This window comes from Ascidia mentula, chromosome 6, assembly GCF_947561715.1.
Source record: "Ascidia mentula chromosome 6, kaAscMent1.1, whole genome shotgun sequence".
Taxonomy (NCBI): domain Eukaryota; kingdom Metazoa; phylum Chordata; class Ascidiacea; order Phlebobranchia; family Ascidiidae; genus Ascidia; species Ascidia mentula.
Genome location: NC_138571.1, coordinates 17244112 through 17268268, shown reverse-complemented (window position 1 = coordinate 17268268; position 24157 = coordinate 17244112). Strand labels below are relative to the sequence as shown.

General features: G+C 40.1%; 1 protein-coding gene across 1 annotated transcript; it reads left to right on the top strand.

Moving 5' to 3' along the window:
- The first annotated feature begins 2334 nt into the window (after positions 1-2334).
- Positions 2335-12487, top strand: LOC145907337 (uncharacterized). The gene is made up of 11 exons (XM_082994759.1): positions 2335-2575; positions 2700-2771; positions 2883-3018; positions 3869-3936; positions 4767-4958; positions 10142-10396; positions 10470-10609; positions 10919-11015; positions 11302-11398; positions 11461-11528; positions 12252-12487. Exons 1-11 carry the CDS (start codon positions 2335-2337, stop codon positions 12485-12487), a joined length of 1602 nt encoding a protein of 533 aa, XP_082850885.1.
- The last annotated feature ends 11670 nt before the right edge of the window (positions 12488-24157 follow it).

Below are 24157 nucleotides of genomic sequence, written 5' to 3'. Positions count from 1 at the left end.
TATCGATTATTATTGTGACAAACAAATCATCACTGGGTCTCTATAAGCTATTCGCCGAGGCTTGAGATTTATTCCCAAAGGGCCTGATAATTAACTGTTATTCGAATTAAAGTGTTGGTCGTTGTAAATTCAACAGAGAGACATTCAGGCAATTATAGGCCAATAGGTCTTTCGCCTCCACAGGATTTGTTGCGGGGCCACAGTGGCTGATCAAGCTGAGGTGCCAAGCCTTGGCTGCGATGTCAGTGAACATTTGATATAAAGAAATAAGAGAACAAATTCAAAATTAAAATATTTAGATTTCATATCTAAAAAGTAAAATTAAAATCATTAAAATTCTATATTTTGTTCATATTTTTTCCTTTCATTTGCGAACATTTGAGTCAATCATGTAGTTGTGCAGTGTGTTTAGTCTGTGACTACACATTACGCATACTTCCAAGCTCGCACCGAGAATGAGCAAGACATGCAGCTAAAATAAAGGAGAGAGACGTACAAAGAAGTCAACGTTCTTTTTTCTCAATCTTCCTTCACAAAACGTCCCTCTTCGTCTTAGCCAACTTATGTACGTTATTGCAGGTTCCAGTAAAAAAACCTTACGCAAGTTTTGTCTGCGATCGGAAGTCATGCCATTTTACCCACTGGGAATGATACCAATGCTTTCCTATGCACAGTTTATTATGTAGCAATAATCAGCAATCACAATTAAGTGTTACATATAGGGTTACCACCGACATGGACTCAGAAATAAACACGTTGCTATGATGTCGACATTTCTAATGTATTTCACACTTCGTCCGATCTTGAAGATATATTAATTCGTCAAAACGATTGGACTTTTCTGAAGTCCATCAGAACATGTTTAACACCGCGCCATGTCATTGATAATCCGTAACTGATGAAAAAATAGTCACACTTGGATGCCAACACTAAACAAAAACCGAGCACGCCAGACAAAAAACCGCGCAAAAAGACACTGTATCAGAACCTATGCGTTTGGGAAATCTTTTGTGGATCTTCCATTCTTACGCAATGCCCAAGTTCAAATAAGTTGATCTGTTTCATAATTTACATAAATATGGTTATGTCGCAATTGCCGTACTTTTTCTTCTGTGCATTAAACTAAAATTTAAACTATTGATAATACTGATGACTGACAAGTCTGAAGCATTGGATTGATCACTTGTAAATATGGATATTATGACGCAGATTGCGGTGTTTGAATGTTATTGGGCGCAAAATGAATAAAACAGAATAATAACGACCATATCTATCAAGATAACTGTTAATGAATGCTTATGATGCATCAGAAAATCACAGCCATCTTAAAAAATTGCACCTAGGGCAGATGTATTGCAAAATAAAATGCAAATGTAACCTCTTCGTTACATTTGATCAAAGATTAAAGCAAGTCGTGTTGAAATCATCGTCGCGTGCGTCACGGATGTCATTAACTTTCATTCTATCTGTCACGTTTCTTTGAAATCTGAAAATGAAATGTTCGGTCCCCGAAAGCTCTGCAATCGTGGTGTTCGTCCGGCAGAACTGTAATTAACAATCAATTTGTTTGTCACGTTTGAATAAGAACCTACCAAATTGTTTCAACCATGAATCATACCCGACGCTGCATACTGAGCACGAACTGTATTTTAAGTTACCGCATTGCTTGTTTCAAGCTGCAAGATGATGTTCAAGTTATTGATGAAATGTCTCGCTCTAGTCCTTATGACTTGTCCAATTCTAAACTAAAATTTAAGCTATTGATAATACTGATGACTGACGAGTCTGAAGCATTGGATTGATCACTTGTAAATATGGATATTACGACGCAGATTGCGGTGTTTGAATGTTATTGGGCGAAAATGGATAAAACAGAATAATAACGACCATAACTATCAAGATAACTGTTAATGAATGCTTATGATGCATCAGAAAATCACAGCCATCTTAAAAATTTGCACCTAGGGCAGATGTATTGCAAAATAAAATGCAAATATGCGATGTAACCCCTTCGTAACATTTGACCAAAGAATAAAGCAAGTCGTGTTGAAATCATCGTCACGGATGTCATTAACTTTCTATCTGTCTGTCACGTATTTTTTTAAATCGGAAATGTTAGGTTCCCGAAAGCTCTTCAATCGTGGTGTTCGTCCGTCAGAACTAACAATAAATTTGTCTGTCACGTTTGAATAGGAACCTACCAAATAATTTCTGCCTCGAATCATACCCGACGCTGCATACCGGGCACGAACAGTATTTTAAGTTACCGCATTGCTTGTTTCAAACTGCAAGATGATGTTCAAAATATTGATGAAATGTCTCGCTCTAGTCCTTATGATTTGTCCAATTCTAAGCTTGTGCCAAAGAGCAAACCAGGTCATCCTGACTTGTGGAGGAAGCAACGAAGATCCGATACCAGGACCAGCGGGTCCTCCTGGAAAACGGGGTCCACCGGGAGCTGTTGGGCCTCGTGGTGTCCAGGGTCCGAAAGGAGAACCCGGTGCCAATAACACCTGGGAAGATGAATTTAGGAGATTGGAAGCAAAGATGGAAGCAATGAAAACTGAACTCAGGCGTATTTAGTTTTGCTTAAGTTAAAACATTTACTTTTATTTTGGAACTGCGTTAGAGGCACTTGATTTAAACCTCAAGCAAAAATGATTTAAGGTAATTTTTAATAGTTTGTATTTTTTTAACAGGCGTTAACGTTTCTGTCGCGAAATTAGCATCAAAAGAGGTTGATTTGGAGAACAATGTTACAGTAACAGCAGGTTTGGTGATTGTTCTTTTTTATCATTGCAATTGTCGATATCAGTAAAGATGTATCTGCGTTAAAGGGACATAATTCCTATTCAAACCAATGCTTACGTTTCATTTTGTAGGTGATACGAATCGTGTTGTTTACGCCAGTTGCAAGGATGCGTTGCAAAACGGAATGACGCAAAGCGGAGTTTACAATTTATCTTCTCCTCGGCCTTACCAAGGATATTGCGACATGCAAACTGATGGTGGTGGTTGGCTAGTGAGTTCATATTTTTTTTCATTTTTTTGTTAATTGTAGAGGTTTGACAAAGAATGATTAATTTTATTAAAAAAAAGCAGGGTAATGTTATGCAAACAATGCAACCGAAACTACAAATAAAACGAAATGTCTTAAATTAATTACAGCAGGAAATACAAACGTTTTCTATAAAAGTATCTGTTTCAATTTTAAATATAACAAGCATAGAACACTGAAACATAACGGATGCATGTAATTGCTCGATGGAAATATTAAGCGAAATTCCAGGCAAGACAATGTCAATTTTGTTTTTCTTTTTAAATTTTCAGGTTGTACAGAAAAGATATGATGGTTCAACTAATTTTTATCGGGGCTGGAGAGAATATGAAAATGGATTTGGTTCCTTGACTGGAGAGTTTTGGTTAGGTAATTCGACATTAGCAATACCCGCATTCAAATCAATTGTTTATTTTGTTTATTTACATTTTACAAACTCCCAATTAGATTTCGTTCTTTAGTGCCTCCAGCGGTAGTTTCAAACACTAACAATGGTAGATAGGCTTGTGTGTAAATGTGTTAGTATTTCCTCGTCGTCACGATTGTCATATATTGGGCTGCGCATTAGTGCAAGCACAGCTTTTTCATCTCTAAACACCAACAACATTTGCAAAAAGCATAAAAAAATAACACGTTTGTTAATTAATTAAGGCTTGGAGCTGATGCACGAACTTACAAGTTGGAAACGTCAAGAGCTCCGCGTTGACCTGCAAAATTTCGATGACACAAAGTATCATGCAAAGTACAGGTAACTACATGCGTGAGTTTGAGTGCCAAGTTTTTGAGTTCCTATTTGTACCATCTTCACAGCAACTTCAACATCGGTTCATCAGGGGAGAATTACCGTCTGACTGTTGGTGGGTACACTGGTGACGCAGGTAAGTGAGCAAACATGTTTATCTAATTACCTTCATACAAAGGAGGTTTAATAAAGTCTCTAACTCAGGGGCGCACAGCCTTTTTATTAAAACCGGCCGCATCACACAGACTTTATTTTACTAACAGTCGCCAGTGAGTCCAAACTAATAATTTCGCATTTACTTATCCCTTATAGTGTAATGAAATTTTACATTTACCAATATTTCTTGCATAAAAATGAAAGATTTTATTTTGTTTTGTAACCAAAACTGAACAATTCAATAAGTCAAACATCCAAGCAAAACCTGTTAGGTTTTTTACAATGCACGGCCGACAATACAAATGTAATATAAAGCATGTTTACGGCCGCAGGTTGTGAACCCCTGCTCTAAATCGTGGGTGAGTTACAAAACTCACATGAGGATACGTGCTAAAATATTTTGTATTATCCGGTCGCGTGCCTCCTGACAAGACTTTTTAGATCCTCATCTGTTGACCGTTTATACTTTTGAAGTAAATATACGAACCAATCACTTGTGTGGAGGTTAATAAACATTTTTTTATCATTTGTGAAAATCGCTAGCCGCCAAAACCGAAAGAATAAAATAAATGGAAAAATGTCTCCAAGAACTAAAATTTTTACGAAGTCTGAATACGCAATACTAAAAATTGGAATTAAATAATAATGTGTTTCGCAATTATAGCGTTATTGGCACATTTGTCTATGTTACTCACAAAATGCGTTAAATCTATATATATTAAACATACACTGCTCTCATTTATATGCAAGGTGATTCGCTGATTAACATCTGAACTGCAAACTAAACTTTTAAAAAATTTGCACCAATAGGTGATAAGCTGGATCCTCACAATCAGATGCCATTCTCCACACATGACCGAGATCATGATTCACTTGGTGGTGGAAACTGTGCTGTTATTGCTCATGGAGCTTGGTGGTATAAGAGTTGTCATGCCTCCAACCTGAACGGAAGGTATTACAATGAGGCGGCAGCCGATTCGAACTATTGGAGTCCGGTATCACGTAAACGTTCGGAAATGAAAATAAGACCTGTGATGTAATAAAACTGAGGATAAAACAAAACAAATGAATGACTATTTGCGTTATTAACGAGAAATCATCGAAATTACTGGAAACATTTTTTATTCTTTATTCTTTGAAGAAATGAACAATTTATTAACCGCATAGTTGTTACCACCACGATTGCATCCAATTCACAAGTGTGTTTGCTTGATGCTGTGAATATTTTGTAAATACTTTGCTTCACAAATCATCACGTATAATATAATATACATGGAACTTAAAAACATGAAACTTTTAGATTGTTGCGTCATTATTCAGTAAAGCAGAAGAGACCTTCGGGTCACGGTTTAGTCTGATGTGTGGCGCCCGCCCTGCAGACCTTGTCAGGCGGGGAGTTTGACTGGGGTTGTACATCTGTCAAAGAATAACACAGTTGTCCTTAGGTGAGCTCAGCGAGGACGGAAACCTTGCGTAGAGTAAAAGGGCAAAAGCTCACTTGATACTTGATTATACACATTTATTTAAAGGACAGATAATTGCAATTAGCACAACACAAAAACATAATAATCACACACAGGTGGTCACAGATGGATTGGGGCCGATTTCACAAATCACGTCATCACTGTCATGTGGAATGCATGGGGCGTGACCACAGCAGCTGCAAACAGACTTCATTCAAATTCTGCATTATGCGTTATGTCAAAACCTGTTTGTGACTCGTGTTCGAGACCAACCACAGGCCATAAAATATGATGTTGGGTACTAAGCCAACAGCTTACATTTCCCCAGTATTGTAATCATAACACATAAAAATATATTGTCAATACGCTACTACTTGCGACATCTAGCGGCAAATTGAAAATGTTAAATTATTTCCACAACAATTTTTGCCAACACCAACAAGAACTACACTTAAAGCAATTACATGCAAAAAGATTAGAACATGGATTACATGCGTTTCTTTTGAAAAACTGTTTGTGGCTCATGTTATCCCTTGCCATAAAATGGAATTCCTATCATATTTTAATAACTCTGCGTAAAGCAAATATACATTTACAAGAAAAACAGGCTCTTTTCCCCAAAAGCGTGAGCCTCGAGCCGCTATTAATAAATCAAGCTCAAACAAATGGGAATTTTCGTAGTGTTTGTGTTTCCGTCGCGCCTCCCATTCTGCTCAACATTGAATACAATTGCGTGTTGTGTTCTATGTGCTGGGTGACGGGTAACGGATATCAACCACCGAGTCCATCGGAAATCAATACGTTCCGATTATCGCTGCACAGCCAGGAAGACTGTATAGTGTGTGTAACATGACCCACTCAAACTTGCGCAGAATTTTCCATGCAAAAAGAAGACCTTTCGTCTGTCGTTAACAAACTCCTATATTCGTGTGGTCAATCCTACATTGAACAGATATTAAGAAACTTGTGGACACGCATCGCTGAACATCAACGATCGGCAACGTCGGAAGTGTGCAAACACGTGCTCGACAACCCGACTCACAGAGTTAAGTTCAGCGTTCGCAAATCCTTGCGTCGGCGAGTGACATGTATCGTCTCCTGCTCATGGAATCGCTGCACAAACAACTGTTTGTAAACCTTGTTTCTGTGCAAAATTGGTGCTCAATATTTGGTGGAAAGATGTAGAAATAAATGTATTTTTATGTTTGACACAGCTTAAAGTTTGGTGCGTGTGCAATTTTTGTGGTGCTTCAAATCGGCGGTACGTACGTTGAGTTGCAATTTCAATTAAAAACTACGTTAGTTCCGGTGCGTTGCTGTCGCGACCATCCATTATGTTTTATATTGGACACAGGTGTGTGTGAAGTTACCGAAACAACTCAAAATCTGTTTCTAACACGATATAATGTTGCAGTGTTCAAACAACACGATTCATTTCTTCATGAAGGTTCGATGAGAAGCATGAATTGAATCGCTTTGTATTCTTACGTCATTTATATCAACTATACTGAAAGTAGATGTTTCGTGAAAGATTTTTAACGCCATGAGAGTAAGCTTGAAATTTTGGGTTTCGATAAGTCGCTATTTTATACTGGGAGTTCAAATACATTTGCGAACTTTTCCGGGAAAATCTTACACATATATGGGACCAACGTTTAAGTCATATAGCGATGTGGATATTGCAGCGGACAATGACAAGTTTTAACAGTCATTGCGTGACATTCCCTTTTTCCTCTTACACTATGTGTCGCTGTTGCTCTAGAATTATCACGTGATTTTACGTTTCAAATCACAGTGCATGGCTTACAATTTGAGTTAAGATCAGTCGGTTACATGTTCAATTGCATTCTCTATTATCACTGTAACAAGACTATCACCACTGAGTCTCTATAAGCTATTCGCCAGGGATTGGAATTTATTCCCAAAAGCCTGATAAAAAACTGTTATTCGAATTACTGTTTGCCATTGTGATTTCTACAGAGAGACAGTTGTAATTGACATTCGGGCAAATATTAGCCAACAGGCCTTTCGCTTCCAAAAGGGTCATTGTGCCTATATTGGCCACAGTGGCTGATCAAGTTTGGGTGCAAAGCCTTGGCTGCGATGCCAGTGAACATTTGATTTAAAAAAATAACTAAAAACTTAAATTTGAATAAGTGAAATTCTTTATTTTGTTTACATTGTTTTCATTCATTTGCGAACATTTGAGTCAATCATATAGTTGTGTAGTGAGTTTAATCTGTGACTACACATTACGCATACTTCCAAGCTAGCACCGAAAAAGAGCAAGACATGCAGCTCAAATTAAAGAGAGAGAGACGAAGAAAGAAGTCAACGTTATTTTTTCCAAGTGTTCCCTCAGAAAACGTCCGCTTCGTCTTAATCGCGACATGGTATACGATTTGGCTTAGCCCAAAATGTTTGGTCCATGTTTTACATTTTTGGTCGAAAAACGGGTCGTGTTTCCATGTCGCATACGCATTCACGCGTAACAGTTTTTCGCCCTTCACTAATCGTGTCGCGGGGTTTGCGAAAGTGCGAAAACCTGATAAATCGTCTCTGTCGGACGCTTATGTCACAAAAAAAGTTGGATTCGAACTGTGTGGCAGTTGTTAAGTGTCCTTCCGCACTTTTAATTATTTTTTTTGTAATTTTGTGCATAGTACAATAACCATGGTTCAACCTTGAAAACAGATTGGCAAAGTGCTTCCAAACAACACAAAAGGTATGTTTGATTGACTTTTATCACTAATAATGAAAAACAACCACTGTCAATCTTACAGATATTTGAGAATCATTGAAAAAAGATGATTACTGACATACAAGTGCAAAACTGGACAAAATTATGAATGCTTTCCATTGTCCTATACTTGTTGATTTGTTGAATGAGCGAAGATGGTCAGAACATGTTGTCACAGTCCTTGCTTGTCAGGCCACAACTTATAATCCTGGTGCTTTTGTAAGGGTGTTTGTGCATCTTCACAAGGGTAATGTAACATGTTTAACAATTTAAATGTACTTCGACTTCCAGAACCCCTTTTTTAGTTCACTTTTTTGCATTAACTAATTAAATGCATTTCCACAACAGTTGGTCATTGTGCTAGCTGTGGATCTGGGAAAATGACACAAAAAAATTATTGGCTGTGTTTCATCTCCAAAGCTATGAATTACCTAATCTGATGCAGTTATCTAGACTGTGGAAAAAGCTGTTGTGTTCACCAATTTGTACTCCCATATACTGCATGAACATGCAAAATATATGGGATTTACGGAGGCTGTGAGTAACTGAGGACATTCATTTAAACACAGTGCTTACGCGCGTTAAATTAATTAAAAAAACTGCTGATTACTGCGCAAAAAGCTACCAAACCCTGCTGCAGTTATTACATGGCCCAAAAATTACTTGGACAAAGTCAGTTAAGGACCACCTATTTTGATGGCCCAAAAATTTAGCCGTTTTGCCCAAGTACTCGGCCTGCGTCATTTGCGTCACTTCCATATTTGGCCACATGGCCCAAATACATGGACAAAACTCGCGACATGGAAACATAGTAATTAATACAGTATAAAAACCTTACGCAAGTTTTTTCTGCGATCGGAAGTCACGCTCTGTTACGCACTGGGAAAAATACCAATGCTTTCCTATACACAGTTTATTATGTAGCAATAATCTGCAATCACAATTACGTGTTACACCCAGGGTTATTATCGACATGGACTCAGAAATATACACGGTGTTTTTAGATGTCGACATTTCTAATGCATTTCACACTTCGTCCGATCTTGAAGATATCATTAATTCGTCAGAATGATTGGACTTTTCTGAAGTCCATCAGAACATGTTTAACACCGCGCCATGTCACTGATAATTTGTAATTGATGAAAAAATAGTCACGCTTGGATGCCAACACTAAACAAAAACCGAGCACGCCAGACAAAATTTTCTAAGATACTTTAACAGAACCTAAATGTTTGGGAAATCTTTTGTGGAACTTTCACTTTTACGCAATAACCAAGTTCAAATAAGTTGATCTGTTTGATAATTTACATAAATATGATAATGTCGCAATTGCCGTATATTACCTTCAATGCAATAAATTAAAATTTAAACTATTGATTATACTAATAACTGACAAGTCTGAAGCATTGGATTGATCACCAGTACATATGGATATTATGACGCAGATTGCGGTGTTTGAATGCTCTTGGGCGTAAAATGAATAAAACAGAATAGTAACGACGACAACTATCAAGATAACTTTTAATGAATGCTTATGAAGCATCAGAAAATCACAGCCATCTTAAAAAATTGCACCTAGGGCAGATGTATTGCAAAATAAAATGCAAATGTAACCTCTTCGTTACATTTGATCAAAGATTAAAGCAAGTCATGTTGAAATCATCGTCATGTTGAAATCATTGTCATGCTGAAATCATCGTCACGGATGTCATTAACTTTCTATCTGTCTGTCACGTTTTTTTTTAAATCTGAAATGTTAGGTTCCCGACAGCTCTTCAATCGTGGTGTTCGTCCGTCAGAACTGTAACTAACAATAAATTTGTCTGTCACGTTTGAATAGGAACCTACCAAATTATTTCTGCCTCGAATCATACCCGACGCTGCATACCGGGCACGAACAGTATTTTAAGTTACCGCATTGTTTGTTTCAAACTGCAAAACGATGTTGATGTTCAAATTATTGATCAAATGTCTCGCTTTAGTCCTTGTGATTTGTCCAATTTCTTGTTTGTGTCAAAAAGCGAATCAGGTCATCCTGACTTGTGGAGGAAGCAACGAAGATCCGATACCAGGACCAGCGGGTCCTCCTGGAAAACGGGGCCCACAGGGAGCTGTTGGGCCTCGTGGTGTCCAGGGACCGAAAGGAGAGCCCGGTGCCAATAACACCTGGGAAGATGAATTTAGAAGATTGGAAGCAATCGTGAATACATTGGAAAACCGTGTTCAAGCTAATACAGGTCCGCGTTGTTTATTTGGTGATAAATAGAATTTTAATATTTTCACTGATAATTTTGTTAAATCATTTCGCAGAATTAATTTCCCGCATCAAGTTTCCGACGTGCAAGCACGCATTACAACACGGTTTTACCGAGAGCGGAGTCTACAATTTAACGTCTCCTCGGCCTTACCAAGGATATTGCGACATGCAAACTGATGGCGGAGGTTGGCTGGTGGGTTCATATTTTGGAATTAAAACAAAATCTTTTTTGGATAATTGTAGTGGTTTGACAAAGAATGATTAATTTTATTTAAAAGAAAAGGGTCATGTTGTGCAAACAATCGAACCGAAGCTGCAAATAAAACGGGATGCCTTAAATTAATTACTGCAGGAAATACAAACGTTTTCTATAAAAGTATCTGTTTCAATTTTAAATATAACAGGCAAAGCACATAACGGATGTATGTACTTGCTTGATGGAAATATTAAGCAAGAATCCACGCAAGACAATGCAATTTTGTTTTTCATTTTTAATTTTCAGGTTGTACAGAAAAGATTTGATGGTTCAACGAATTTTTATCAGGACTGGAGAGAATATGAAAATGGATTTGGTTCCTTGACTGGAGAGTTTTGGTTAGGTATTGCGACACTAGCATTACCCGCATTCAAATCAATTGTTTCTTTTGTTTGTTTACATTTTACCAACTCCCAATCAGGTTTTGTTCTTTAGCGCCTCCAGCGGTAGTTTCAAACATTAACCAAGGAAGATAGGCTTGTGTGTAAATGTGTTAGTATTTCCTCGTCGTCACGATTGTCATATCTTGGGCTGCGCATTAGTGCAAGCAAAGCTTTTTCATCTCCAAACACCAACAAAATTTGCAAAAGCATAAACAAATAAAACTTAACTTTTATTGATTAATTAAGGCTTGGAGCTGATGCACGAACTTACAAGTTGGAAACGTCAAGAGCTCCGCGTTGACCTGCAAAATTTCGATAACACAAAGTATTATGCAAAGTACAGGTAACTACATGCGTGCGTTTGAGTGCCAAGTTTTTGAGTTCCTATTTGTACCATCTTGACAGCAACTTCAGCATCGGTTCATCAGCGGCGAATTACCGTCTGACTGTTGATGGGTACACTGGTGACGCAGGTAAGTGAGCAAACATGGTTAACTAATTAGCTTGATACAAAGGAGGTTTAATAGAGTCTCTAACTCAGGGGCGCACAACCTTTAGATTAATACCGGCCGCATCACACAGACTTTATTTTACCAACAGTCGCCAGTGAGTCCAAACTGACAATTACGCATTTAATTATGCCTTCAAAGTGTGATGAAGTTTTGTAAAAAATACCTGATTTTATTCTGTTTTTTAACAAAGACTGACCAATTCCATAAGCCAAACATCATAACAATACAAATGTAATATAAAGCATGTTTACGGCCGCAGGTGAGTTAACGACGTGCTGAATTTCACTCGTTTTGACCATTTATTTATGCAAGACTTTTTTCCATGAATGTCTGCGTACTTTTGAAGTAAATATACGAGCCAATCACTTGTGTGGCGGTTAATAAACATTTTTTTTATCATTTGTGAAATTCGCTTGCCGCCAAAATCGAAAGTTTAAAATAAATCGAAGAAATGTCTCCAAGAACTAAAATTTTTACGAAGTCTGAATGCGCAATACTAAAAAATCGGAATTAAAAAATAATGTGTTTCGCAATTATAGCGTTATTGGCACATTTGTCTATGTTACTCACAAAATGCGTTAAATCCATATATATTAAACATTCACTGCTCTCAATTATATGCAAGGTGATTGGCTGGTTAACATCTGAACCGCATACTAAACTGTTAAAAATTTGCACCAATAGGTGATTGGCTGAATTATCACAATCAGAGGCAATTCTCCACACATGACCGAGATCATGATTCATATGGTCGTGTAAACTGTGCTGTTCGTGCTCATGGAGCTTGGTGGTATAATAATTGTCATTACTCCAACCTGAACGGAAAGTATTACAAGGATGAGACAAGAGCAGACGATTCGAACAAGTGGTATCCGGTATCACGCAAACGTTCGGAAATGAAAATAAGACCTGTGATGTAATAAAACTGAAGATAAAACGAAACAAATCAATGGAATTATTTACGTGATTTAATGAAAATAAGAAGAAATCAACGAAATTACAGGAAATATTTTTTCTTTATTCTTTGAAAAGTGATTACCAATTTATTAACCGCATATACTTATTACCACCACGTTGGAATCGAATTCACAAGTGTGTTTGCTTGATGCTGTGAATATTTTGTAAATACTTTGCTGCACAAATCATCACATGTGAAATAATATACATGGAACCTTAAAACAAGAAACCTTTTGCTTGTTGTGTCATTATTCAGTAAAGCAGAAGAGACCTTCGGGTCACGGTTTAGTCTGAAGTGTGGCGCCCGCCCGGCAAGCCTTATCAGACAGGGAGTTTGACTGGGGCGGTACATCTGTCAAAGAATAACACAGGTGACCTTAGGTGAGCTCAGCGAGGACGGAAACCTTGCGTAGAGTAAAAGGGCAAAAGCTCACTTGATTTTCAGCATGAATACAGACCGCGAAAGCGTGGCCTATCAATCATCTGGAACTTTAAGCAAGAGGAGTCAGAAAAGTCAGTTAACCAAGTATTTCGCTAATTTCAATGTCTCGAAACCTGCTAAATGCTTGGACTAGATTTGCGATAAAATTCATGCTGTTTTTCTTTGGATTGTTCGTATTGAAATGATTTTAAACCAATGAATGAAAAGGTTAGATACCAAGCACACTTTAAACACAGATAATTGCAATTAGCACAACACAAAAACATAATAATCACACAGGTGGTCACAGATGGATTGGTCACAAATGCATGTAATCGTCATCACAAAACCTGTTTGTGAATCGTGTTCGAAACCAACCACTTGCCATCAAATAAGATGTTGGGCACTAAGCCAACAGCTTACATTTTCCCAGTATACTGATCATGACACATAAAAATATATTGTCAATACGCTACTACTTGCGACATCTAGCGGCAAATTGAAAATGTTATATTATTTCCACAACAATTTTTGCCAACACCAACAAGAACTACGCTTAAAGCAATTACATGCAAAAATATTAGACTATGGATTACATGCGTTTTTTTTTTTGAAAAACTGTTTGTGGGTCAAGTAATCACTTTCCATAAAATGGAATTCCTATCATATTTAGATTCTCTGCTGAAGGCAAATACACATTTACAAGAAAAACAATCTTTTTTCTCTTCTCCCCAAAAGCGTGAGCCTCGAGCCGCTATTAATAAATCAAGCTCAATCAAATGGGAATTTTCGTAGTGTATGTGTTTCCGTCGCGCCTCCCATTCTGCTCAACATTGAATACAATTGCGTGTTGTGTTCTATGTGCTGGGTGACGGATCTGGCACCGCAAGATATTTAACAGTTTTTTGTGTGTACTGTTGTATTGTGGACCTCCAAGTCAGTTGTACGAACATAATGACTTCCTATTTCAGTCAGACATCGCTCCAGCGTTGCCGTCGCCACTTAGTGGTTTACGCAATGTCATTCAAGCATCATAAACACGCATCGCATCGTAGGTCCTGTAACATTGTCATTTTCCATATGCTTGTGGACAGCCTGATGAATCCATTAGTGAACCCCTGGCCCTGTTGATGGTGTGTTTCTTTAAATTGTTCGTGTCGAAAAGGCTGAACCATCAACTGAAAACGTTCGATAACAAGAACGCATATATGTGACAGTTAATTGCTATTTGAATAAGGCAAGCATCATACGTGAGTTACCTACTGTTTCGACAAGCTATTTTCTCTATTTAATCATTTGCAAGTTGTTCAAAGCAGTTATCGGAAGGATTTACCAGTTTGTTTTTGGAACTTCTTTTGAAACGTAATTGTCAGCTGTGAATGTGTTTGGAGGAGATTCTTGAGGTCGCTTGTTTAGCCAGCCCGGCCCTTTTCAGGGCCACTATTTCGTACGTTTTAGTAGAGGTTATCGACAAGCGGCCAGGGTGTGTCCTTTGTCACTTGACACACCATTTTTCTGTTTTGCAATATGTCTGTTATAAATTTTGCAAAAGCTGTAGCCGGGCCCAGTGTGGCGGCCCGATCTGTGCAAGCTAAAGATCCGTTCGATACGGATGAGAATTTGGAAGTGGACGCCCGTTTCAATCCCGGGCTGAAGCGTCCCGAAATCTTAACGTTGCTGCGGCAACATAACATTCGTTGGCGGACCTTCCTAGAAGGTCTGTTGCAGTTCTCTAACGGCAGAGTAAAGTTTTACTGCCCCACAAGGATAAGGCGCGTGAATTCGCCATGGCACTTCGAGCGACCGGAAAGCCGGTTTACGCAACCGCGAGATGTGAAGATGAAGAATGTGTTACACTTACCAAGGTCCCCCCGCGTATACCAATGCAAGCGCTCCTCGCATATTTTGCCAAGTACGCCCCAACACTAAGAGGGTGGAAAACCAATGACGATTGCGGCCTCTACGGAGGCAAGCGAATTATTATTATGTAAGGGTCTGTGCTGAAAGAGAACCCGATCCCAGAGCGGGTTCGACTTGGTAAGAACGTGGTCGAGATAAAATACAACGGCCAGCCAAAAAAATGCGAATTTTGTTTGGAAATGGGCCACCAGAAAAGCGACTGCCCAAGCTTTGCGAGGCAAGCGGTGGAGCGCAAGCAGGCAGCCGAAAAGAATAGTGCCGGCGATAAGGAGCCGAATGTGCCAGCTGAAGATAAGAAGACATCAGAAGCTAACGCTACAACAGGTCTGACAGCTGTTATTGCGCCGGACCAAAATATGCAAGCGACCGCTGAGGTCACACCATCTGTGCACCTGCATGTGCCAGAAGTTACACCTGGCGCCACTGATAAGAGCGCGCCAGGGTGAAACCAGCAACGCGACAGCTGTTGTCGCAAGTGCTGAACCATTGACTGTGATGGCTGACGTCACAGCGAGCAAGCGCAAAACATCAGCTGCGGACCGTGCGCCCCCGACCGTGACGGCTGACGTCACACAAAGGGGCGTGAAGTCTCCAGAGGCGTCACTCAAGCGCGCCCCAACGCCCGGGAAGAAGAATAAAATCAAGTCACCAGAGGCGGTGACTTGATTTTATTTTACAACATCGGATCCTGCAGCCCGAGGTGGCTACTATCGCTACAACGCACCACAACATCAACAAGACGGCAGAGGCGCTACCACCCTCTAGCGCCGCAACGCTCATCGTGAGTCCAAAATGCAAGACACCAGAGGCGGTACAACACCGTATCCCGCAGCCCGAGTTGGCTATTACCGCGGTCAAAAAAAAAAAAAAATTACCGCTCCGACACACCAACCATCACCCGTGGCAACGTCAACACCCAGAGCAGCCAAGCGTGACGAAGAAGGCTTCACCGAGGTGCGTTCCCGCAAACGAAAACAGAGTGACTCACCACCCATACCGAAGAAAACGACATGTTGTCTCACTGCATATACAGGCAAGGATATTAAATGTTCTTGTGGTACTGTGCATTTTAAATGCCGATGCGGCAATTGGGCGCCGGATGAGGCCTATACAAGCCCATCCCGCTGCACTAATAAGAACTGCCAGCGGATTCTAATCAGCTGTACCTGCGGCGCGGTTTACAATCTTTTGCCCGGAGAAAAAGTTGTTTGTAGTTGTAAAGCGAATATACCGGACGACTTTAATTCCACCTGTTTTTGAAATAACCCCACTGACCACGTGACTTTGTTTTTATTTTGTTTTTTTAATGGCGCCAATTTCTTATCTACGCATTTGCACTCTGAACGTTAACGGCTTAGGCCAGGCAACCAAGAAAAGGGCCCTATTAACTTTGACCTTTTTTTCCTCCAAGAAACTCACTTTACCCCCCATACCGAATCCCTGTGGAAGTCCGAATGGACTTCCGGCCCAATCCTCTTAAACTGGGCACCTCTAAAATGCTCTGCCTTCGGGGGTGTCGCAGTTCTTCTAAACTCCTCCAGCCTCCGAATTCTTAATTCAACTTCCGACTCTGACGGTCGCATTATTGCGGCCGATATATCAACCCTGACCCACACCTTTCACTTAGTTAATATATACGCACCCTCCGGCACAAAAAATTACATATTCAATAACAAATTCTTCGACTCTCTCTACCCCTACATCTCTTCTACCCACCCAATTGTTTTTACTGGAGATTTTAATTGCGTAACCGACCCTACCTTAGACAGATACCCATCACTACCCAATCGACAACCCAGCTATAACCTCATAAAATTACTAACTTTTAATTTACAAGATTCTTTTCGGCTTCTACACCCAAATCTCCGTCAATTTTCCCGCCGCGCCCCAAACTCTCAGTCTAGAATAGATCGAATTTACCTCTCCCTTTCATTATCTCCCAATAATCATCTTTTTACTCCTTGCCCCTTTTCGGACCATGACTCAGTTTCGGTCTCTCTTAACCTTATCTCTTCTCCACCCAGAGGCCGTGGCACATGGAAAAATAATACTAAAACTCTTAACGACCCTCTTTTCCGTCTCGACTTTCACCGCTTCTACCCCCTTTGGCAAACTCTCGCTCCCTTACACCCTAACCCCATGGATTTTTGGCTAACACTTAAATTTAAATTTCAATCCCTGACAAAATAACATTCGAAACGTTTGGCTAAACAATCCCGAGAAGAAACTTACACCCTACAGCAACAACTCGACACCGCCCGCCAAATTCTCAACGACAATCCCTCTTCTGAAAACTTTCGCTCCTTTCAATCTATAAAAAAATTCCTAAATTCTCTCTACCTTTCTAAATCCCGCGACCCTATTCTAAAATCTCTTTCCTCCGACTCCCATTTTAAAAACATTACCGATAAATTACTCTATTCCGAAGTACTACCCTCACGCATTCACAATCCCATTTTCGAACTACAAGACGACCACGGCCTCCCTCTCTCTACCCCCAAGGAACTTCTTTCTCACACTCGGCAATTCTTCGAAACTTTATATTCTAATCAAAACCTTCCAATACCTGACCCCTCTAATTTATTCGCTAAAATTCCCCTTAAATTAACTCCGACCAACACATTGAAACCCTATCAATCCCCATCACGCAACATGAAATTAGAAAAACTCTTTCCCTCTTCCCCTCCGGCAAAACCCCCGACCTCACCCAAGCTCTTAACTTCTCATATTTTAATTCCTACACCCCTTCAGAATACAACCTTGGACATCTTACCCTTATCTTTAAAAAAAATGACCCCACTCTTCTTAATAATTACCGGCCAATCTCTCTTTTAAATACGGACCTAAAAATTCTTTACAAGCTTCTAAATCTCAGACTCAAACCCTTCTTTCTTCAAATCAATTCGCTACCCCCGGCTCTTCCACCACCGACGCAACTTCTCTCCTACGCGATCTCCACCATCACGCTTCCTCCATCAATTCGGACACTTACTTCATTTCCCTCGATTTTCAAAAAGCCTTCGATTCTGTTTCATTTTCTTGGCTACTCCTTCAGTTAACTCTTAAACGCTTTCCCACTTGCTTTACTAGTTACCTTTCTGCACTTCACTCTAGCGCCAACTCCCGGGCCTTCATAAACGGCTTTGCCACCAGGAGAGGAGTCAGACAAGGAGACCCCCTTAGTCTGAACCTCTTCCTGATTGCCCTAGATCCGCTCCTCGTTGCCCTTCAAAATAACTCTTCTATCGACTCAACCCCAGTGCCATGCCGCAACACACCCAAGGCAATCGCTTACGCCGATGACGTCACCCTAGTGGTGGCGCATCGGCACTCCCTCACCAAAGCCCTCGGCCTCATTGATCATTTTGGTAAATTTTCTGGATTAAAACTAAACCCCACCAAAACCGAAGCGATTGCCATCCTTCGACCTCCCATTGATGACCCGACCTTGTGTAATATAAAGTGCAACCCTAAATCGATAACTCCGTTAAACACCCCAATTGGCGCACCATCAGACATTACAGCGACATGGCACAAAACAATTACCTCTTTGCAATCCCGCGCCAAATCTATCAGCAACCCGTTTCTTACATTTGATTCTAAATGCATCCTCTCAAAAATTTTACTTTTGCCCCAAATTTCATACCTTGGTAAAACTTACCCTTTATCTCCCCAGCAACGAGAACGGATCGACGGCATTGTGGTAAAGTTCGTCGTCGGCCCAAACAGCCCAACCCTGCCAATTAACATCCTGGCAGCCCGTCGTGACCATGGCGGTTACGGCGCGGCAAACATTCCCCTCTACGCTGACCTACCACTTCCCTCTCCTATAAAGCAATATTACAATCACCGCCTTTTGGAATCCCCAACCTCTCCACAACTTTCCTTTATAGAATATAACATTGGACTCCCCCCAAACTTTTTAACCTTCGTTCTAGAAACTTTCTTCCACACGCTTCAACACCTTCTCCGCACTATCTTCATATTCTTAATCTTCTCAAATCTTTCAAACTCACCGAAACTGAGCTCATGACCAAAAAATTCAAACCCCTCTATCTCCGGATCATCGACGAAACCAACACACCACATCCCTTTAACGACTGGCACCAAATTCACCATCCCATCTTTCCAAATTATCTCAAAACTTTTAATTTTCGGCTAACACATAAAATTCTTCCGTTAAATTGTCAAAAATCATACCTCCCCTTGGACCAACAACCCCACTGCTACCTGTGCAAATTCCCTTTTGAAACTTTTACTTACCTATTCCACAACTGTCCTTCCATTCAACCTCTGCTCACCTTAATTCGCAACGTCTTTCGAACTTTATCTGACCTAAACACCTGTCCATTCGACACCCCTTTACACATCACATTTCCACAACTTCACAACACAACACCTTACACGAAAACATTAGGAGCACTGTTAAACACCGCACTAACACACACTATCTGGAAAACACGCAACAGAATTAAACACGCCCCATCAACGACATACCCCGCCACCTAGTAACATCCTGCAAATCCTCCTTTTGCTTAACACTCACTGTCCAGCGAAATAGGGACAACCCCTTTCTCGAGGAAATCCTGGCCGATGTCGTAAACACGCTTAACATCACGCATACCGACACCCCATAAAAGCGCCCACTTCGCCCGCCATTTAGCTGCGCCAACACGTGGTCAGTTACACCATGTTAAATCAACCTATAGGGGACGATAGCCCCACATGCGATTATTTTTTATGTGTTTTGCGTTTTTTTTTTCCTTGTGTTTTCTCGTGTGCCTACTAGGTATTTGCGCCAACTAGTGCGTTACCCGCGAGGGACTGGCTGCCGCAAGGAGTCGCTGTGTATCGTCAAGACCTTTCCCTTATTCGTTGCGTTTCCCCACTTACTTTGTTCAATTTTATGCGTGGCGTTATTCGTTCACGTGGTGTGATATTCGTGGGGATTTGATGTGCCCCGAATAAAATAGTTAAATATAGCTTTCCTAATATTTTTGTTATGTCTTCGATTACAAAGATACTGCAGCTAAAAAATCGGGCCCTTTTTCCCGTAATATCTTTTGCCACGATCCCTAATTCATGCTCTTTCCATGTAGCGCTAGAAACAAACTTATTTTGCACGGTAAAATATGCCTATGCATCGTAGTGCACACATATCAACAAAACAATCATAATTTCGAAAAAAATAGGTTAGAACAAATTCGTAGCTTAGTGCGCAAGTTCGGTAATGCATAAAAAATGAGGTGGACATTCCAAAATCCACACACAAAAACGCAAAATTCTGTGTGATGAGGTTGTCATACCCAGACCGTATCAACCACCGAGTCCATCGGAAATCAACACGTTTCGATTACCGCTGCACAGACAGGAAGACTGTATAGGGCGTGGAACATGACCCACTCAAACTTGCGCAGCATTTTCTATTCAAAAACACGACCTTTCACCTCTCATCCGTCGTTAACAAACTCCCATATTTGTGTAGTCAATCCTACATTGAACAGATATCAAGAAACTCGTGGACACGCATCGCTGAACATCAACGATCGGCAACGTCGGAAGTGTGCAAACACGTGCTCGACAACCCGAGTCACAGAGTTAAGTTCAGCGACCGCAAATCCTTGAGTCGGCGAAAGACATGTATCTTCTCCTGCTCATGGAATCGCTGTAAAAACAACATCAACAGTTGCAACTTAATGTGGGCAATACCCCTTTCCCACATTACTGTTTAAAGCTTAATGTGTTTATTGTTTGCGTTTTGTGCCTTTTACTGTGCGTTAATTGTTTTTTCCGCTCCTGCGGGTGTGTGACTAAAATTAATGATATGTGACGTCACCACCCACGCAAGTCCTATCTACGATTTATGACGTCAGTTTGGTCAGCTCTAATAACTGTGGAGCTGGACCAGTCACGAGATTTTTAAACATATTATGGCATGAGTTTTTACCGAAAGGTCTTTAAAATAAGTAAAACATGTCAATATTTTCTGTTGTATGGGGAAGCCTCTGCATTCTCAGATATGTGAATGAAATCGTTATCAAAGTTTCTTGTGATTTGTTGTTCGTCAATGATTTGCAGAGAGTGATTGTTGTAACTGTTTGTAAACCTTGTTTCTGTGTAAAATTGGTGCCCATGAAACATATTTGGATTAAAGACGTGGAAAGAAATGTATTTCTATGTTAGACACAGCTTAAAGTTTGGTGCGTGTCCCATTTTTGTGGTGCTTCAAATTGGCGGTTCGTACATTAAGTTGCAATTTAATAAAAAACTACTTCAGTTCCTTGCTGTCACGGTCATCCATTATGTTCTATATTGGACACAGGTGTGTGTGAAGTTACCGAAACAACTAAAAACCTGTTTCTAACACGATATATTGTTGCACTGTTCAAACAACACGACTAATTTCTTCATGAAGGTTCGATGTATGAATTGAATCGCTTTGTTTTCTTACGTTATTTATAGCAACTACATTGCGCCCAATTGAAAGTGGAAATTTCATAAAAGATTTTTAACGCCATAAGAGTAAGCTTGAAATTGTGGGTTTCGATAAGTCGCTATTTTTTACTGAGAGTTCATATACATTTGCGATCTTGTTAGGGAAAATCTTACTTATATAGAAAACCAAGGTGTAAGACATATAGCGATGTGGATATTACAGCGGACAAAGACAAGTTTTAACAGTCATTGCGCGACATTCCCTTTTTCCTCTTCCACTATATGTCGCTGCTGCTGTAGAAATTCTCGTGATCTTACGTTTCAAATCGCAGTGCATGGCATTACAAGTTGAGTTAAGATCAATCTGTTACGTGTTCAATTGCATTCCCTATTATCACTGTAACAAGCAAATCATCACTGGGACTCTATAAGCTATTCGCCGGGGATTGGAATTTATTCCCAAAAGTATGATAATAAACTGTTATTCGAATTAAAGTGTTTGCCATTGTGAATTCTACAGAGAGACATTCGGGCAATTGCTAGCCAACAGGCCTTTCGTCTCCAAAAGGGTCATTGTGCCTATAGGGGTCACAGTGGCTGATCAAGCTTGGGTGCGAAGCCTTGGCTGCGATACCAGTAAACATTTGATTTGAAGAAATAACTAAAATCTACCATTTATATCATTAAAATTCTTTATTTTGGATATATTTTTTTCCATTCATTTTGCGAACATTTGAGTCAATCATATAGTTGTGCAGTGAGTTTTGTCTGTGACTACACATTACACATACTTCCAAGCTCGCACCGAAAAAGAGCAAGACATGCTGCCAAAATAAAAGAGAGAGACGCAGAAAGAAGTCAACGTTCTTTTTTCCCAGTGTTCTTGCAGAAAACGTCCAGCTTCCCCTTTCAATATAAAAACTCCAGGCAAGTTTTGTCTACGATCGGAAGTCGAACTCAAACCAATGCTTTCATGTGCACGGTTTATTATGTAGCAATCAGCAACAATATTTACGGAAATAATTTTTGTGGAACTTCCATTCTTATGCAATGCCCAAGTTGAAATAACTTGATCTGTTTGATGATTCACATCAATATGGCAATGCTCTATTCCAGTATATTCTCTTCTGTTTTTGTGCGCTCTTTCTTTGGTAAAGGAAATTACATGAAACTTGCACGTAAGAGGGAATTTCCCCCGTGGAGACAACGGAAATGTTTTTTGTGCTAATGGTCGTCATATGTACAAAACCAAAATGTTGTTTTAATTTTTGTGAGGCATTAAATTCCGTTACCATTATGCAGTTTTCCGTGTTTATCCATTGCATTGATACGAAAGAACGTTGGTTCGATGGAATCACATTGCGCTTTTTGCCGATGACTTTGACATTATATCCGAGGTTTGAGTGCCGATACCAGTCCTGATTGCATCCTGTACGAGTGGTTTTGACGAATCTTGGGGTGGAGGATCGGCACTCTCACTGAAAAAACTCAACACCACTCATAATAACATACTCCGCTCCATAACCTTTAGTTCCTTTCAAAGCCATATCACGCCATTATACAAGAAATTAGATCTCACAAAAATTAGAGACATTTACCAACTCGAACTGGCCAAAGTAATGCACGATTTCCATACCGGCAATCTACCGGCCTCCTACAACTCCTTATTTTCGTTAGTAGGCACAGTGCACGATCATTTCACAAGAAATGCATCGCAAAAGAACTTATTTCACCCAAGAGTTAACACCACCTTCGGCTTACGTATGCTAAAACATAGGGGCCCACAGATATGGGAGGAAATAAACCCTTCCATTAGATCGCTCTCCCGTCCATCATTTAAAAAAAAAAATCCGCCAATATTTCACATCTCAGTATTAACTTCCTTTTTCATCCACCCTGTTAGCAGTCCGTTTTTCCCTTTTTTCTTGTAGTCCTCCTGTCGTTTACTGCGTTTCTTCTGTCTTTTTTTTTTATGGTGTTTTTATTTGTGTTTTTATGTATATTCCACTGTACACTCTACGCCTAAATGAACAATTTACTGCCGTAGGATCCGTTGTTGTTTCAGACCTAGGAGCGCTGCACACCAACATCATCATCAGCAAGACCTACGATGATTCAACAAGCGCAACCTCCATACGATCCCGACCATCTCCAACCAAAACCACCACGTTTGGACTGTCCTCGGGACGTTAAGGTCTGTCGATGTGGATCAAAGGAAACGTTCTGAGAACCGAGTTGGCGTTTGCGTTTCGATGGGTTTTGCTTTGGCCAGCACGGCCGGGTGGCCACCTTTTCGTCACATGCAGCTTGTCGCAACCCATCACCTCCCAGTGCGACAGGCTGCGATCCTACGGCAGACGGTGATTCTCCGTGAGGAAATCATCTTTACATGGGTGCCTGACTCGATAACCTTTATGGTTTTATCGGCGCCCATGCCATTTCATTTCCTTGTATATTGTTCGTCGCGTAGTTGCTTTTCTCGCAAAATAAACATGATTTGATTTGATTTGATTTGAATCTGTTGCTTCACTTGCACACACATATTTATCACCAAGACTTGACCTTCTGTATAGCTCCTGCGAGAAACTTCTTATGGCTTTGCTAATGAACCCAATGGTTCCCAGCAATATTTCCACAAATGCATTACGGTTCCCAAAAATATTTCCAAGTGTGTTGTTGAGCAAATTGTGAACATATTTACTTTGCAAAGTATTAAGCGTAACTTTTCGGGGAAAATCTTGCATATATACGAAACCAAGGTTTAAGTCATATAGCGATGTGGATATTGCAGCGGACAATATCAAGTTTTAGCAGTCATTGCATGACATTCCCTTTTTCCTCTTCCACTATATGTCGC

Excerpts from the sequence above, each read along its gene's own strand:
- LOC145907337 (XM_082994759.1), top strand. The coding sequence starts at position 2,335 with ATGATTTGTCCAATTCTAAGCTTGTGCCAAAGAGCAAACCAGGTCATC. Across the intron at positions 2,772-2,882 it reads CAATGTTACAGTAACAGCAG|GTGATACGAATCGTGTTGTT; the intron begins GTTTGGTGATTG and ends TTCATTTTGTAG. Across the intron at positions 10,610-10,918 it reads CTGATGGCGGAGGTTGGCTG|GTTGTACAGAAAAGATTTGA; the intron begins GTGGGTTCATAT and ends TTTAATTTTCAG.